General features: G+C 31.5%; 2 protein-coding genes and 2 pseudogenes across 2 annotated transcripts in view; 2 read left to right on the top strand and 2 right to left on the bottom strand.

The window, feature by feature from the left end:
* LOC125853172 (nudix hydrolase 8-like) overlaps positions 1-20,424 on the top strand; it is a 67,257-nt gene that overhangs the window by 13,085 nt on the left and 33,748 nt on the right. The window lies entirely within an intron of this gene.
* Positions 3,133-8,468, bottom strand: LOC125853175 (disease resistance protein At4g27190-like; annotated as a pseudogene).
* LOC125853171 (nudix hydrolase 8-like) lies at positions 12,659-13,608 on the top strand. The gene is made up of 3 exons (XM_049532843.1): positions 12,659-12,815; positions 13,160-13,268; positions 13,394-13,608. The coding sequence occupies exons 1-3, from the start codon at positions 12,796-12,798 to the stop codon at positions 13,598-13,600; spliced, it is 336 nt and encodes a 111-aa protein (XP_049388800.1). The 5' UTR covers positions 12,659-12,795; the 3' UTR covers positions 13,601-13,608.
* Positions 14,815-19,390, bottom strand: LOC125853174 (disease resistance protein At4g27190-like; annotated as a pseudogene).

The raw sequence follows: 20,424 nt of genomic DNA, 5'->3' as shown, positions 1-20,424 counted from the left end.
TAAAAAACCATATTGTCACTGCACATAGATTAGAGTAATTAATTTTATTATAATCAAGTTTTTATATAAAATCAGCACATTATATATGATTACCTACTTTTGCATGTAGGTAATAACACTATTTACTATTTTTATGACGATAATTTTCTTTAATGTATGTGCTTACATTTTTCAATTTTGTGATTTACTACTATTTTAAAGTTCTTAGGTGAGAATTGTAAATATAAAGGTTGAGTTTATAGTATGATGCAAAATTATCCCATTAAACTTCAACTTATTGCATATATATGCCATTAGCATATCTATAGAATATCAATTATTTTATATATTTTTTCTATCTGTTAGGATGTTATGTACAATAGAAATATTTTTATCTTCTTTTGCATAGAGATTAAATAATAATATTTAAAAAATGACATACAAAATATACATTTATGAAAAAACGTAAATCAGAAATATTTGAATCCAATTCCAAAAATATTGGAAAATTTTATTTTAATATTAATGTTTGAAAATTATTTTAAATTAAAATAAAATGTTAAGTAAGAACTTTCACCAACTAGCCACGAATTAAGGAGCCCTACTAAACGTAAAAATTAAGAATTTTAAATTTGTTTTAAATTAAAAACCTATCTGTTAAATCTGCGAGTTTGTCTTTTTATAAAAAAGAAAAGAAAAAGAAAAAAGAAAAGAAGCAATTCCAAGTAGTTATAACTATATTTCCAACAAATTAAATAATGACACAGCTCCACACACAATTCCAAATAATATTAACTTAGAATAAAAATATCAATTCAACAAATATTAGTGTTCAAAATTTCTGTTCAACAAATACATATAGATTACACACATAAGAATTTCAAATGTCAATATTAACAATGTTAAATTCAAATTCTAATTAAAGATTCTTATACTAACTAAAATTCTAATTAAAGATTCTTATACTAACTAAAATTCTAATTAAAATTAGATTCAATTCAAGTATAATAATAATGCTTATCTTCAAAATTACGTTTTCAGAATTTAGATTTTTTTTATATCTACTAAAATTTTGAATTATTTTTGGGTTTTAATATTGTTTTCAAATATTTTACGATTTTGTAGAATTGTGGATTACAATTTTGAATGTTGATTAGCAATTTGAATGCAAGACAATTATTCAACAAGATTATACTTTCACTTAATCAATATCGATGTTTTCTCAAATTCATATTAATTTCTGTAAAATGTATGATAATAACATTAGGTCGCACAACTTAATTTACATTTTCTTTTATAATCATCAATTATAACGAATCTTTTATATTTTAAATTGTCAATTATATTGTCCAAATACCCATAAATATCAAGGATATGGTGACTTATTACCTAAATACAAAAATAATACAATAAGAATAAACTATTTCATAAATTAAATATTCAATTTATATGAATTTATCCCATAATTGGGAAAATCAAATTGATCTAAATTAATTAGCTATTATTATTATCTATTTTAAGAAGATTATGGATCAATTTTGGATAATACCGTAAGTCAAATTTTAAAGAAAAAATATTGTCATGATTAGGTAAATGGATTCATTTTTCGGAGTACTATAATATATAGGAAGAAGAAATCGACTTATATTTGCTATATAATAGGTAAATAAATATATTTAAAAATTGGGATGTGAAGTTATCAGGATGATGATGATAAATGTATTATATGTGTGCGATTATTACCAATATAATTATACATTATTCCAATTTTAAAGCTACATAATTGCATACTATTTGTTGTTAGATTCGTTGGGAAGCAAGACAATTAACAATTTCACATTTTAAATATTTCTTCATTTTCAAAGTACATCCACAATAATTGTTAAAGTTGAGCTACGTTTTCTTATTCCGTTCTTCGATCCTAAAATATACAATGACTAAAACATAATGTTTTAGGCGATCGATCAATTATTAGCAATAATTTTGTATTCATTACCTTTTTAATTCTATTTAGGTGATTCAAGTAAGATTTGACGCTCTTTGCAACTTAAAATTTTATGATTAATTCGTGTTATATTTGATATTTGTTCATAATTTTTAGCAACATAACATTATGGTCATCAATTAAAATTGTTTTTGTTGTTGTATGAACATAAAAATTATAAATGTTCTATTCGAGTATTTAAGATGTATCAAGAAGGGCTAAGATACTTGCTTTGCTAATCATCATCACAAATGTGCAACAAAAACTCACAAACTAAAAAATCTCGCTCATTGATGTATATACTAATTAAATTTTTTAAAAAATACATAATAAATGTATAATATATATTCTAGCACAGTAATTACTTTCGTTAATATTATCCGCGCATTGCGCGGGTATGTATACTAGTTAGGTTAAAAATGAAGGAGTAATTGTCACTCCATCCACCACAACCGTTGTTGGCAAATCACCTAATAGAAGATATTGCATATTTTAGGACTCAAATTTGAGGTGTTAAATCGAAGGGTCAGAATTGGCTTGAGTAGATAAATTGACGGGTCCAAAAGTTACTTGGACTGAACAAAGTATGAAAAATGGTCTTTTGATGACTCCTAATGCAGGGGAAGAAGGGAGTTTGGCTTAACCTACCACTAGAAAAATGTCATCTAGTTGCGGTTGCAATAAATACTTTCATTTCAATATATGTGCTAGTCGCACATTAGTTGGGGTAATTGGTTGTTTCCTTATATGGTCTTGGGTATTACTCACTCGATGAACTAGCCTTTGAGCTTGAGGTTGAGTTAAACTCAATATCGATTTTCTTAATATGGTATCAGAGTCAAAATTGCACCAATTTTTGCTTTTGCAATGTTGATCCCCTAGTTCAATCTTGGTTGTGGGGGAATGTGTTTGTTGTTTTTCTTTGGGGAGGATACTTTCATATCAATTTTTTTGTATGATGACTCCTCACAGTCTCACACTTTTGGACAAAAGTCGTTTTTCTTCACAATTATTATCTCAACTTTTACCTTTATGCTACTGTTTTAACCAACATGTAGACGTTGTTATCATTCGTTAATATTCAAAAATTTCATCAAACGCAATCTGAAGTTCTAATAATAGTATATGTGCTATCATGAGAACAAAGACATATAAAATCAAGAGCATGCTCTAAATTTTTAGTGTACAATATCAGAAGCAATACCAGTTTATTACAACTAAACAAGTTGATCACACAACACAACTGAAACAAGAAATTATTCATTGTAAAGTCAAGCAATCAAAATATCGGAACCAGAAAGCACAAATAGTACAAACAAGGAACAGTAAACAGTTATTGACAGAAAAAACTTAAGACATCTGATAGGTAATACATCACAACAAACTCAACCGGTTAACTTCAGCTCGAAACTCTGTGTCTCTCAGGTGCAGGAATTTCCTTCCTCTGCATACTTTAGTCCCCTGAATGAAGCAACAAAAAATCGAGCTTGTTAACATTTGAATGACAAACCACTTAATCTAGTGTTATTAATTACTAACATTTAATTTGCTTCTGAGGGTGTGTTTGGTCTGACGGAATATGTTTTCCAGAAATGACATATATTCTAATAGGCATAATACATAAAAATGACTTATAACTTGGCCTCAACGGGCCTAATTGAACAAGTAAACACACACGTCCTATGTGGCACCCGACATGACAATTTGCATCGTACATGACATCTTATATATATTGTGCCAAGTGGGACATGTGTGTCTATATGTTTAACTGAATACAAATTTAAGTGTCTATTTGTGCATATATGTATTATGCCTTTTTGGTATTTGGTTGTCAGAAAATATTTTCCAATGCTTAGGCATTATTGTCAATCTTTACTACTTACTCCCATCAATCTTAATTTATGTGACACATTCCAAATTTTCATAGTCAAATGAATTTTTCGCGTACGGATTCATAGTCAAAATTAATGTGTATAACTCTAGAAATCATAAATGTGCCACATAAATTGGGACAGAGGGAGAAAAAATTCAACAAAATAGTGTCCACATTGCTAGTATTTTCATCGCTCTTAAACAATAAAAAATATTCAAAAAATCTTTTTGGTAAAGCATATATTTTTAGAGATAAAGCTAAGGGTGGGTCTAAAACCTTATTGAAATGATCAGTTTTATCTATGTAAATCAAAGAACTATTAAGTAAAATGCTAATAACCATGACTTGAGTGCCATGATGTTTGCGTACATACCAAACACAAGAAAATAAGTAAGAAACTCACTTATTTTCCATCATACGGAACACACCATATGTGTTCATCTTTCTTGTAAAACAAGGGAAAATGCATAAGTACCCCCCCAGCCTATGCCCGAAATCCCAGAGACACACCTAACCTTTACTAAGGTCCTATTACCCCCCAAACTTATTTTTTAATTAATTTTCTACCCCTTTTGGTCCTACGTGGCACTATTTTGAAAAATTTGTCAACACATGCTGGGCCCACAAGAATAGTGCCACGTAGGACCAAAAGGGGTAGAAAATTAATTAAAAAATAAGTTCGAGGGGTAATAGGACCTTAGTAAAGGTTAGGTGTGTCTCTGGGATTTCGGGCATAGGCTGGGGGGTACTTATGCATTTTCCCAAATAATTTGAGCATTTAATCCAAAACATTAAAGCTATTTAGGTGAAATGACTCTGAACATTATAAAACCTTTTGAACAGAAGAAGAAAAAAAGAAACACAAAATCAAATATCACCTGATTCCTTGAATGCGGGGAGGTAACGTCAACTTTGATCCTTCTACCAGTAGGATTCCGTGAAACAATGCTCTAAATTTGACTTGAAGTTGTCGTCGTCCCACTCCAATTGGCTCCACCATTCTGTTGTTCCTTTTATTAGTTTGATGTTGTTGGAGGTTTGAATAGAGAGAGGCAACTTCCTTATTTCATTGCAAGATATCACCTTAAGTTCCTCCAGGTGTTCCCACGACTCCCCCAACGTTCCTAATTTTGGTAAGTATCTCAACACTAACTTTCGGACTCTTGGAATTTGACTTGAGCTGCATTGCACAAACAACTCTACCAGCTCTTCACAATAGCTAATTGTAATTTCTTCCAAAGGTACAGAAAAACCTCCATCAACATTGAACAGACATGTTAAACTATCACAAATGTTAATATCCAGTCGGTGTAATTTAGAAAATCTTAGATGACTGAAATCAGAAACAAGGCTGAGATGTTCCAGATTTGGCAAAGGGTCAATCTGATGTCCACTTCCTTCTTCCGCTGATCCGAAATCACAAGAACAACTTTCTACGTGTAGTGATTTTAATCCGTCAAAACTGTTGTACGCAAACAACTTCCTGAGACCCATGAATTCTTCCAAGTACAAATGTGAAGCAAACTGCAACAAGCCTGAGACCACTCTGCTACTGAAAGTTTCACATTTGGAGACAACTATTTCCCTTATTGACTTGTTGAATGGTACATAAATTGAAGTTTTCCCAACTTCAATACGAAACCGTTTCAATCTAGTCATCCAGGTGTGGTCTCTAATGAGCTATCTAATCTAATAAAAAAGAGATGTCAGATTGTGTAGAGACGATATCTCATCAAAAGAAGTTGATCCAAGACAGCTACCCATCATATTTATTATTTCAATGCTAGACAATTTTAGGAAAAATCCTTGGCCGATGCTGCTCTCCAAATCTGATTCAGGCATATTTAATAACCTCAGATCTGTCAACTTGTCCATTCCTTGCGGCAGACAATGTAACCTTGTATTATCACAATCAAGCAATTGCAAATTGCAAAGATTACCAATAGGTGGTAACTCTTTCAACCCATTGCAATTTTGTAGTATTAGAGCACGTAGTTGACATAAACTATTGATGGAACAAGGCAGTGCTCTAATACCAGTTGCACTCAGATTCACAACTCTTAGAGCTGGAAATGACAAAAAAAATTCATGGGGAATTTTCACAAGGGGTTCATTGTCTTGCAAAAGTAAAGATATTGTCTCTGGGCATTCCGTGAAGCAATCAGGTAGACATTGAATTTTGTTGCTTACGAAAGATATTCTCTTGACAGAAACTGATACTTTAATATGTGATATCTCAGTCAACCCAATTCCAGCTTGAAAAACAGAAGTGTGGTCATCCCCAAAGGTATTAGCCATCCATTTAGCAACATCACGAACCACATCGTGCATCTTCACAAAATCCATCTCATGTGTTTCTAGCAAGCAGGCATCTACAAGACTCCTAATCGTTGTGATTCCCCTGTTGTAGGCTTCTTCATATGAGTCATGTTCACCGAGGATCCCCTCTGCCAACCAGCAATTTATGAGATCATCTGTTGGAATATCCACCGGATAGAAGGAGCAACACAAGAAACAACTTTTAATGTCACCTCTCTTTTTGTTCCCATGTTTGCTTCTTTGCTCTGAGGATAATTCAATATCCTGAGATTCTAAAAACTAGTATTATTATAAGTGGGAAGCTCCAACATTCAAAATTGGATTACCATTTTGCCCCTAGATTAAATAAAAATGTTATAAAACATGTAAATAATAAAATATTAAATAGTTAAAAAATGAGTAATCATTTTATCATTTTGAAAAAAAGTTATTTATCAGTACTTTAACTACATTTAATTGATAGAAATCTTTCATCTCCCCATTAATTAACCTAATACAGATTACTTGAACTCAATTTACAATCCTACTATTTCATATCTCACATTTACTATTTTTTCCCTTGAGCTTCCAAAAGTTACGTGAACTTTTCATGTTCCTTGTCAAATAGAATTGGAGTAATATATCAGTGATTTTCTACAACTCAAAGTCACATTAATCTTTCATCTTTAAGCTTTATATAGTATATAGATTAGCAGCTATATGCCATAAAAGTTTGAATATATAAATATAAATTGTTGATTGGTAACTACTTTATTCCTCTTATGTTCATTTTAGTTCTCAACAATATATATTTAATATATGAAGATTTCCTTGAGTTTGCTAACTAATTCTTATTTATTTCTCTACATTTCAGATTTTATTTGGCAACTGTGCGCTCTTCACTTCTCATCATCAGGTACATAATGAATATGCTATTTACAACTCTCTTTTTTTATCAATTTTATTATTTCACATACATAAAATATAGTTGGTAGGAAACGTGATATAGAAATAAGATTTTTGAGATTTGAGAAATTGTCTGTATAATTTTCAGGATATTTAGATCTTATACTTTTTAACATTTTTTACATATTTTAACTTTTTATATCAAGTCCCTTGTTCTTTCGATTCTTATTATATTTCGTAATGCAATTATACTTAAACAATACAAGTAATACTCTTATGTCAAATTTTCATATGAAAGAAAATGTTCTTGAATAGAGAGATTGATTCTTATTATATTTCGTAATACGATCATATTTCAACCATACAAATTATATTCTTATGTTAAAGAAATCCTAATCTTGAATCAAGGAAAGGATACATGTAGGTGCAATGATAATTAATATATATTGATTCAATTTTTGATGTCAATAATAATTAATTATCTTAGTCATAATATAATTACTACTTTTTTACTAGGTGTATACTATAAAATTGACAATGATATTCTAGCCATATTAAAGAAGACATATGTTGATCAACTTTTTGTTCAACATTTACAAAATACTACTTTCATTCGACAACAACTTCTTGTTATGCATACGACTATAAGAGGAGGAATTCCCAATTTCTAAAAGTCATGACATAAGTTTTAGTATGTGAAGCATTTGAAAACATAACCAACCTTGCTTATATTCACATTTAAACTATTAGGTGTTCCTATCAGAAAACATGGAAAGTGAATTAATATTTTAAATTTCAACAATTTCTATTTTATAATACAATTTTTAAAATATAAAGAAGTTTTATAATAATAATAATAATAATAATAATAATATGGGACAAACGTGCAAAGCACGTTCCCAAAGACTAGTCAAATCATAAAAGATATAGAATTAAATTTTGGATTACTTCCAACATTACCTTATCATCTTCTAATAGTTGCAGGATTTTGTTGAGATTCCTTTTTGCTATTGACTGGCCTTCTATGGATGGTCCCGGAATGAACTCAACTTTCTTCATCCGGTAATTTTCTACCACCAAATTGGATCCAAAGTTTTCTCCAGTCTCTATAAGCCTGCAAAGTTGATCTCAGATGTTCCGTGCTTGAGTGGAGACTTCTGAGCAAAGGCTGCATTTTGGACAACATTTATATGCAAGCTTCTTTGCCTGTGCAATGCTTTCTTGTATAGTTTCCCATTCATTCTCTAGCTCGTGAACATCTTCGATCCACTTGACAACATTGGGTTTTGGTTTATAGCCTTCTCCCTCAGCTCCTTCCACTTTTCCTTTGATATCATCTCTAAACTTTGTTATCTTTTCCATCTCCTCCCTTAAATTTTCAACTTTTGACGAAAAAGGGACAATATTTTCAATCTTGGATAGATGCATTTGGATACAATCTTTCCCACCTCAACAACAAAGCCACCTACAATATTAACAAGTATTTCCATTGAACAATTCTTGAGATAAAGAAAAAAAGAATGTTTCTGATCAGAATGCTAATGATATAATTGCTCTCAAAGATGATCAATTAAACTGACTGTTTCTACATTATTTATAGCAGAATTTTGTGAGAAGGTAAAAAGAAAAAGGCAAATAGAATAAGTAAAATTGAAGGAAAATACAAATACTTTAATCAACAAAGCAAAACATATGTTTGGTCCCCAGCAATACTTTAGTTTGAAATTGTAATCGTTTTGAATTAAATACTACATCACTCGCAAAATTTTCAAAAGTAATTTCATGTTCAGATGAACATTTGGTAGAACTATTATGTCAACATATCTAGAACATTAGTTGTTTATCCTGTTGAATTACTTCTTAATTATTATTTTTTGCATTGGTTTTTAATTATTACGTATTTTACCCCTTTAATTTTTTTGGAAAGAGTTAAGAGTACGAGATGACCAAGATAAGCAATGCACACTTCGTTCTGTTAAATTTATAGATTACTTTCTTGCTATATAAAGCTGATTAAAAGATTCTATTAAGTTGTTTTTAGACAATGATAACTCACAAAAGTCGTTGGCCTCTAAACAACGTTACAATGGTGACCTTAATTTTTATGAGACTATCAGTAATGTTAGTAATGTTTGACAGATTAATTGTGAACACAAAATAGATTCTTTGCGTAAATGAATATTGAGTAATGGATTACTGTATATTTTATATGTCTAATGTCAAAGTTTATTTAATCTTTCTTACACTGCTTTTGTATTAACAATTTCCTTCTCAGTCTAATATATGCAGGTTAAACTATGGGCTTCTTTGTTTCTGTATATAATGTAGTATTCTTGTTGAATTGAAAAAAGTATTTTGATGAAAATTAACTGGATCCATATTGAAATAGCCGCAGATCATCGTTGCATTACCTCTGAGTCATCATGAGTTGTACAAGCAGATTGCTATAGATCCTTCCTATGGCATGTTGCTCTATGGTCCACAAGGCACTGGAAAAACCATGCTTGCAAAGACATCATACCACCACGACCTTTATAAGGGTAGTTGGTGGTGGTATAAGGACAGTAAAATAAGCAAGCACTTGTGGAGTCATGGTGGTATATTATCGATTTATGATGATACAACAATTTCAAAACATGTTTCAAATGGTCAAAGTTCAAAAAAAAAATTAATTTAATCTTGAACTTGCCTGGCGGAAAGTTTTTGAACCTATGGCAAATTGTCTTTTATTCATTAATTTACTTATTTGAATCCAAAATATGGTCAAATGATGACTTGAAGGTAAAGAAAGCTTTCTGAATATAACGTAAATCTTATTCAAATCAATTGTCTAATAGTAACAAGTAGTTTATAATGTCCTGCAATATTTAATTATGACCCCATCTCTCCCAAAGTAGATCCTTCCTTCCCTGAGTTTATAAAAATGTATATTCTAAATTTCTTGACATTATCGCATTTCTACAGTCCTTAAGTCCTATTGAAAATAGTCTATCTATCTTCCAAGATAGGGTCAAGGTATCTGTACACTCTATTTTTTTTAAACCTCACTTGTGCAATTATACTGGATATGCTGTTTTTGTTGTATAACTTGAAGTTAATTGGTGTTTATCTGCATTTTGAAGGTGATGTAAAGCTGCTCATATGTTGTTTTGTGATGATATTGTGGAGATTAACAATCTAAGGTGGGACTGTCGTGTATATTACTAGAAACTATTGAACATGATTAGAGTGTCTATTCAATGTATTGAGATATAATATAAAGTCTATTTGTCGAAAGCTACTTATTTTGATCTTAAATTGAGAGGATGGTTTCTTATTGGCGCAAAAAAAAAAATACTAAGTAAATACTTGTAGCAAATAGAAAGATGTCACAAAATCCAACATGTTGGGCCGTGCATAGCACGGCCATGTCTATCTATAAAGAGAAAAAGACTCAAAACCCAACACACAATAGGTAAATGTCAACAACCATGATTAAATATACCCTCGATTTTAAAATTTAAAATAGATATATATTTAATTAAAAAATAGTATATATATTCTTATCGTCTAACAAATATGGTAATAAATAATGCATATTTACGCAACTGCTTTGTACTACATGCATTAACTTCAATTTGGACTGGTTCAATTTTCACCACTGAGCTGTCTATATCAGTACAACAAAATTTGGAAAATATGTTACTGATTAAACTGCCAACAACCAGCAATTCATTTCCTTAAATTTATTATGAAAATTTGTCTACCGGATATTTTTAGTATACTTCGTCCGTCTCATTCTCCCTCTGTTTCTAATTAGTTGTCCAATTTTTCTTTTTTAGTTATTCCTAGTTACTTGTTTTTTTTGACAAATCAAGAAAGACAATTTTTTTTTACCTATTATATCCTTAATTAATTACTTTGAAAAAGGTAGAACTTTTTGAAAATTTTCAATTTTTAATTCATCTACTTTATAATTAATAGGTAAAATGGTAAACTCACTATGTCAATAATTATTTTCTTAATAGATATGTCAATTCAGAAGTGAACAAGTAATTAGGGATAGAGAGAGTATTAGTTGTCTAAATTCACATTACTAACAATAAGTATCTCAAATGAATTATCAATTTACAAAATCAAGATAGAATTAATTACAATATTTTAAAACCTTTTTTGCTCTTACAATTAATTATTTTTATTCGTCTGATTTGTATAATTCGCCTAATTTGTATAAATCTAGAATTTGTGTAATTTGGTTCTTGATGGTATAAATTCAGAAATTTGTATATACTTAACCTACCTATTTGTATACGATTTATGAAAAATTCTTCATAAATTATCCTGTTTATATATTGACAAGCGAAATATACAAACGGAGTTCTAAATTTTTTTTGAATGTATAAATACAAAATTTATATATACTTACTCTATTTGTATATTCACAAGAGAAATATATGAACATGCAGAAATATACAAATTGTAGCCTTCATGGCAAACAAAATTATAGTGTTGAAGAGCAATTATATTCGAAATTATAGCTATAGAGTCTTATTATATCTATTATGTTTGCTAATTCTAAAATTTTCTCTATTTAGTAAAGTTTCTTGTTTTCATAAAAGCCCATTTACTTAAATAAGGGTAAATATAAAAGAAAATACTCATCTTCTTGTTTATACTCTTTTTATTTCATATTAATTATCCACGTTATTATCGTATGCAAGGGAAGTCTCTTGATGCATTCAAGTGATTTAAATTCAGAAGTCTAACTCCATTTTAGCTCAGGTATAGTTACATTATACACAAATTCATATGGAAATTTTCTTTCTGTATATTCTATATATATTAGATTCTCCGTATCGGGTGATTACACCAAACAAACAAAAAAAAAATGTAAGATATGTGACTTTCATTCACACTATTTTTCGTAACCATGGTCCAAGTGATTTATTTTTTCAATATGATTTTTAAATGTTAAGTTGAATTATTTTGATTTAATGTAAACACTAAATGCAAATAAATTCAATTCTCTATTGTCAATCTATAATAAATCGGCATTTCATTCTTATATGAAGAGACACACTAGTTGGCAAATAGGTTGTTTCTTTATATGATATTGGGTAATGTTCACCTGATGAGCTAGTATTTGAGATTGAGTCATGTCCATTTTTCTTAACATTATAGCAGATTCAGACTCGTCCTTATTCTTGTGTGTCACAATGTTGGTTCCGCATATCATAGTGTCCATGCATCAGCTATTCAGTTCCGGAACACACACCCCGTATTGGTTGGGAAAATGAGACGGTGTTTCCTTGTATACTTTTGGACAATCGTTATCTCATAAGCTAGCTTTTAAGGTTGAATTAGACTTAAAGTCTGCAGCTTTATGCGACTTAGCAATTACTCGAGCTGTCTTTTCTTTTTTGCAATACAGTGGATGCCTCTAGTTGAGTTTGTGGAGCAACCTCTAATCCACTGTATTTCTTTTTATTCATGAGGTATGTTCCTGTATTGCAATTTCACCTTACCATTTTGGTACATTTGACTTAGTTAAAGATTGAAGCATGGAACTGTATACTTACTCGGTTTAGTTTTTACGTCAAACTCAGTCCGAGGAGATTTTTACAGGAATTGTGAGAGAAGTGCAGGAGGAAACTGGAGTAAGCAATTTTCACTTAAACATATCGCCTTCCTAAATTAGCAACACATAACGACCAATCGTTATCTAAACGATGTTTTTTTCTTTTCTCATTACTTTTTCCAGATTGATACTGAATTTATGGAGGTTATGGCTTTCAGGTAACACAATTCTTCCTCTTCAAATAACCATGAGTTTATCATAATGGACAGCGATTTATTTTACACCTTTTTTATCGATAGAAAGAGCTATATTAGAAATCGTATAAGAACACAGAATGCTGATACCATAAGTATCCGAGTAACTTGGCTCAGACACAGAGAATGTAGAGTTGCTATTTTCTTGATTTTACTGTCATCTTTAGGATATTTCAAGTTTTATTCAGTTTCATGCTCTAACTCATGCTATGTACACAGTTGTTTAAGTTTGGACTCTAATTGTTGATTTTACAGTTTACAAACAAGATACATTGTTTAAATTAACATTTATTGATGTCCTTCTTCAGGCATGTTCACGATGTGGCCTTTCAAAAGTCAGATTTATTCTTCGTCTGCCTGTTAAGACCCCTGTCAAAACAGATCATGGTTGATGATCTAGAAATTCAGGATGCTAAGGTAAGCATATCGTAATATGTAATACTCACCTGATGAGCTAGCGTTTGAGGTTGAGTTAGACTTAAAGTCTGCAGCTTTATGCGGCTTTGCATTTACTTGAGCTCCCTTTTCTTTTTTCAATGCAGTGGATGCCTCTAGTTGAGTTTGCGAAGCAACCTCTAATCCAAGAAGACGACATGTTGAAGAAAATAATTGACATTTTCATCGCTAGACTAGGGAAGCGCTACTGCGGATTGTCTGTCCATCAACTGGTTTCCAAATTTGATGACAAACTTTCTACATTGTACTTTAACACAGTTGATGATCCAAATTTGAACTGTCAAGCCAGTTAGCATCACAATATGTATTGTCTTGTGTATATGTGTAGTCTATAGTTTATGGAATCTGTAAATACACTTATAAATTATTCAAAAGAACCTGTTACAGGGAGGCAACTGTCATATGATTTTACCCTTTTTATTTCCGAAGCAATTTTTGAACTATTTTACCTCGATTTCAATCATATCAATATAGGTGTCATTGAACTCTTTAGCCCGTATTTGAGCATGATAATGTTATTGAGCAGCAGACTGAGGTGGGGGGTCCAGCACAACCTCATATGTTTCTCAACAACTCTCCGATGCTTCAGGAGTTAATAGTCAGGTTATTGGCTAGATTGGATTAGATCAAGTCAAATCAGTACCACAACCATCTCAACAACTCAATACCAAATCAATACGAAATGCAATACAATACAATGGCCAAAATCCTATATACACAATAGCTTTCTCGGTCACATAATCGGGACCCATGGGGGACTCGCAAAGGTCCATATACCAGCACAGACGGTCTTTACGTGCTTGTGCAGATGATCTCAATGTACTATCACAAAATCAAACAATCTCCGACACAAACAATCTCCACTTGCCCCACTCATAAACATAAAACCATTACAATAGGACTATCTCCACGTGCTAAAGCCTTACTCATATTCAATCTTATATTCATGCATGTGCATAATATAATATTAATTGATTAGGAGATGATGATGCATCTCATTTCAATCAAATACATTCATCTCATATTTTCGTTATCTCACAACTCAAGGTGTACTATCAATTTCATGACTCTGGTATCCATATAAATGCTCATTATCTCATTTACACGGTATTGGCATAAATGTTTGTTATCTCATTTACATGGTACCCCTTTATTACCAATTATCCTTAGATTCATTTAACTCGCAAAACTAACACTTGAAATGTTGAGATATGAGCTGATGATGAAGCAAGAAGAGCACAAGTTAAAGCTGTTAGGATTAATAAAGGGCAGATTAGTCTTTCCCAATTAGTTAGTTATAACTAACTCTTTGTTAGTAGGTTGTAGAAGTCAGTTACTCAATGTAATAGGAATGAGCTATAAATACTAGTCTTACACTGATGTATTACTTAGTCTTTGAACTCAAACAATGAGAGTTTCTCTTCTTCAATGTTAGCTCCTTGTTAATGGAGTTTTTCTGTTAATTTTGCTTGTTTTTCACTTACGTTCATGAAAGGATCTGTAATCTTTAATTAGTTGCCTCAAACCGAAGCCCAAATGCCGAATTGTGAATTTGCCCTTCCACAATGCTTCTGAATAATAAAATTTATTCAATTAATACATATTTCTCATAAGAATATGAATCAAATGACATTTATATTGTTATATATTTATTTTTGGATTGACGACAATCAAATAAAAAAGTCCACCCCAACCCTAGAAGTCAAATCTGAAATATTATGTTCACTCATAATAAAATAAACTCACACGTCGAATTTCAGCTAACTTGGGTACGGTATTCATACCTTTGGTTGTGAGTAAAACAATGCTGTAAATTTGACTTGTATTTTTCGTCATCCCACTCCAGGTGGCTCTGCCATCTTGAATATCCTTTTATTTCTTTGATGTTGTTGGAGGTTTGAATAGAGAGAGGCAACTTCCTTATTCCATTGCAAGATATCACCTAGGTGCTCCCGTATACTTTTGTTTGTGAGTGAAACAATGCTGTAAATTTGACTTGTAGTTATCGTCAGCCCACTCCAGTCGGCACCATCATATTGATGATCCTGTTATTAGTTTGATTTTGTTGGAGGTTTGAATAGAGAGAGGCAACTTCCTTATTCCACGACAATCGTCCACCTCAAGTTCCTCCAGGTGTTCCCACATACTCTCTGGCTCCCCAAACGTTCTTAATGCGTCTAAATAATCCAAGCGTAACTTTCGGACTCTTGGAATTTCTGAGCTAACGAATGTCGTCTGACTTGAGCCGAATTGTGCCAGGAACTCTGTCAGATGATTACAATCGAAAAGTGAAATTTCTTCCAAGTGCCTGGGTACAGAAAAAGCTCCACCAACATTAAAAAGACATGTTAAATTATGACAATGGGATATATCCAGTTTGCGTAATTTAGAAAATCTTAGACCCAGAAAATGACCGAAATCAGAAACACTCTTTAAATGATATACAGATTCGAAGCTGAGAATTTCCAGATTTGGCAAAGGATCATCAAACTGTCCACTTCCTTCTATCGATGGTCCAAAATCACAAAAGCAGCAACTTATGTGTAGTGATTTTAATCCATCAAAACTGTTGTTCCGAATGAATTCCGTGAGACCCATGCAATGTTCCAAGTACAAATCTGAAGCAAACTGCAACATGCTTGAGAGCCAGACTTTGTTATTGGAAATGTCAAAACGTAAGAGGCATGTTGCCCTTGTTGACTTGTTGAATGGTACCTCATGACGAGTTATAGTATTCCCAACTGTAATGTGAAATCTTTTCAATCTTTTCATCCAGGTGTGGTCACTTTTCAAAATTGAAATTGATGACCTATCCAAGTAAATCAAAAGTGATGTCAGATTGGGTAGATGTGATATCTCATCAAAATAAGTTGCTCCAACATCACTATATCTTATCATGGGTAGATGTAACCTTTCAAGCCTTTGCAACTCATGGAAAACCCTCAGGTCGATGCTCTCCTTAAACTTATCTAAAGGCATATTTAATAGCCTCAGATTTGTCAACTTGTCCATTCCTTTGGGTAAACAACATAACTTTGTACTATCGCAATCGAGCAACTGCAAATTGCAAAGACTACCAATAGCTGGCAACTCGTTCAACATGTGGCACCTTTGTAGTATTAGAGCACGTAGTTGACTTAAATTATTGACTGAAGAAGGCAGTGCTCTAATACTAGTTACACTCAGATTCAAAACTCTTAGGGCTGGAAATGCTGAAAAAAAATTATGGGGAATTTCCTGAAGGCTATAATTGTCTTGCAATAGTAAAGATGTTGCCTTTGGGCATTTCGTGAAGTTATCAGGTAGATCTTGAATTCCTTGGGTTATGAAAGATAATCTCTCAACAGAAGCTGATACTACTTCAACATTTGAAATCTTAATTAACTCAATTCCAGCTTGAATAACAGAACTGTGTTCATCCCCAAAGGAATTATCAATCCATTTAGCAACATCACGAACCACATCATGCATCTTCACACAATCCATCTCATGGACTTCTTCTAGTAAACAGACATTTTTTAGTTCCTCAATAATTGCGATTCCCCTGTTGTAAGCTTTTTCATATGTGTCATGTTCACCAAGGAACCCCTCTGCCCACCAGCAATGTATGAGATCATTTGTTGGAATAGACGCTGGATATAAGGAGCAATACAAGAAACAACTTTTAATGTCACTACTCCTTTTGTTCCTATTGCCTCTTTGCTCTAAAGAATCAAAACTCCATTTGATGACCTGGTAAACCTTATCTCCTGTGTCTTTGTCATTAGGTTCAGACATTCTAAGTGATTCCAAAGCATCTTCCCATTCCTCGACCATGTTCTTCCCTCTCATAGATGCTCCAATAATAGTGATTGCTAAAGGTAAACCATCACACTCTCTTGCAATACCCATTGCTGATGGCTGAATATCCACCCGATTGGCAACATCTCCTGCATTTTCGATAAACAGATGCCAAGATTCATTATGGTGTGTGTTTTCATTCCCTCACAAACCTTCCGTTTACGAGTAGTAATAATAACATTGCTTCCTGCGTGATCTTTGGGTTGGGGCACACCTACATCATCCAAATCTATAGCTTCCCAAACATCATCTAGTATCACAAGGAAACTCTTTTCTTGCTTAAGCCTTTGATAGATTTTGCTGGCATTGCTTTCTTCACTTCCCTCAGTATTTACCTTTACGTTTAATCTGTCAGCAATTTGTGCTTGAACCTTTCTTATGTCTATTGGCGGTTTGGGTACGGTAACCCATATCACAACACCAAAAGATAGTTTAGACCCAATTGACACGTCAATCTGTTGAAGCTCATTGTTCAAATTCTTCACCAAAGTAGTTTTCCCAATTCCTCCTGCACCCCACACTCCGATGATGCCAACCTGGCATACCCAAAAGAATAATTAACCCACAAGTGAAACATGCAACAATGGTAAGATACAAGAAATTAGAGAAAGAAGGGTTGTAGGAGGCTTTGTTAACTTAATTTCCACTTATTTATAATAGGAAAAAATATACATAATATTATCTTATAGAGAAAATTTATTTTAAATATCTATTATAAAATATTTTTAATTAAAATTTTATTTTATTAAATTAAAATGTACATATTCAAATTTTCAATCAATATTATACCTAGATGAATAGAAAAATAAATTAATATTGATATAATGATTTAAATATAATTTAGCATATCAAGCAAAATAAATTTAAAGAAATACATATATGATATATCCATATTTGAATAAATATATATATGTAATTATCATGCTAAAATTTAAAGAACTACGTATATCTATAATTAAATCTCCCTTAATAAAAATCATTTGATTAATGGTATATATATATATATATATATATATAAATAATATTATGTTGGCTAGAATTCTCTCAAAAAATGGAGGGAAATAAATTAAAAAATTAGTTTCCTCATTCTTCTCGGGGAAATAGTGCAGTTATCTCCAAATATCAAGTATAAATTTGATATTTTTATGATTTATGTGGCCAACTTTTACATTTTATATGATTTTGTGTATCCTTCATCTTATACCAACAACAAGTGTTATTTCTACATTCCTTCTTGAGTAGTTTCTTAAGATAAAAAAGAAAAGAAAAAGGAAATAAATAATTTAAAAGATTAAGCAATATAATTTTATGTGAGTAAGCCACACTATGAATATTAAAACATAATTTAAAAAACAATTTTTTAAATATTATAGCTTAGAGTATAATTAAGTATGATGTACTCAAGTTACACACACACACAAAATAATCATACAATGAATTCATGATCGTACTTTTTATTTTTAATTCATATTGAAAATTACTTTTTGAATTTGAATTAAAAAATAAATTTAGAAATTGAAAAGACACGTACTCCTACACTATAATTGAAATATCAGAAATACAACTTATCAGCTACCAAATTCTAAACAATTTAAGATTACTAATCTTAATTTAGTTCTAGTAATACCTCATCGTTTTCCAAGTATTGGAGGATTTTGTCGAGATTTTTTCTTGCTGCTGGCTGGTCTTTTATTGATGATCCTGGTAAGTGCTCAGCTTTTTCCATACGGTAATTTTCTTCCATCAAATTGGATCCAAAGCTTTCTTCGGCCTTTGTAAGCCTGCAAAGTTTAACTTGGATATTATTCTGTGCTTGAGTCCAGACTTCAGAGCGGAGGCTGCAATTGGGACAACACCTATATCTAAGTGTCTTAGCCGTTGCAATGTTTTCTTGCATAGTTTCCCATTCATTCTCCAGCTCGCTAACATCCTCGATCCACTTGATAACATCTGGTTTTGGTTTATAGCCTTCTCCCTCAGCTATTTCCACCTTTCCTTTGATGTCATCTCTTAACTTTGTTAGCGTCTCCATTTCCTTCATTAAATTTTCAACATTTGATGAGAAATGGACAGTATTTTCAACATCAGGATAGATGCATTTACATACAAACTTTCCCACCTCAACAATAAAGCCACTTATAACATTAATAAGTATATCCATTGAACAATTCTTGAGGTAATGATGCTCTCTCAAACTGTTTGTTTAAGGCAGAAATTCAGAGAACTAAAAGAAAAAGGGCAAACACAACTATAGGAGTAACTAGCAATATAACGAGAAAATGGCTTTATATCAAAGGCAAGTAATAGTAAAATGGAAAGACAATAATTGGAGCAATTAGCAATGTGTTTGATTCCAAATGAACTATGCAACTTAAATGTAGTAATTACTGCACTATAGGTAAACGTCAACAACCATAATCAAATATATCACTCAATTTTGCTATTTAAAACTAATATATATATATATATATCGTCGTCTAATAATAATATACATATTTGCTCGTTTTATTAAAGCCCCACATTTACACAGAAATAGGCTCATCTTAAATGTAGCAACTGTTCTATACGACATGCATTAACTTCAATTTGGACTGGTTCAATTTTCACCACTGAGTTGTCTATTTCAGTCGTACAACAAAATTTGAAAAATGTGTTACTCCTTATTTCATACTCCTTCTATTTCATATTAACTGAATTTGTGAGATAATGAATACATATTTTAAAAAAAATATTTGTTGTTCAAGAGACCCTATCTATAGACACTACTCTCTTTGTCCAACAATAGTTGTTCACTAGAAGAGTAATTTTATCATATCATCCTTTGAATATAATAAATACTATGTCTTGAAAAATGTAATAGGAAAGTGACTATAATTAATAATAAGGGCAAATTAGGAACTAAGTATAAAATTATCTATTGATTTCATAAAGTGGACAAGTATTATTGGACATTCCAAAATACTATCGTCGACAACTATTATTGGACGGAGAGAGTACAATACAATTGCTTACCAAGTAGGATACTATTTCTATTCTAACACTCCCATCAAGCTAGTGCATACAAATAGTATGTATCTAGCTTGCTATAAATATTATTAACACGACGATCCATGAGGGACTTGGTGAGATATCTGCTAGTTAATTACTTGATTTCACAAAATTGACAATTAATTTCATTGTGATTATCTTCTCATTAAATAGTGAATTTGATGTTATTGAATTCTAGGTAAGAAACCAAGACAAAAAAATGGAAGAAGTAAAAGAAAAAGGGAAAGAT

Source organism: Solanum stenotomum, unplaced genomic scaffold, assembly GCF_019186545.1.
Source record: "Solanum stenotomum isolate F172 unplaced genomic scaffold, ASM1918654v1 scaffold9835, whole genome shotgun sequence".
Taxonomy (NCBI): domain Eukaryota; kingdom Viridiplantae; phylum Streptophyta; class Magnoliopsida; order Solanales; family Solanaceae; genus Solanum; species Solanum stenotomum.
This window is presented reverse-complemented; position numbering and strand designations above follow the sequence as displayed.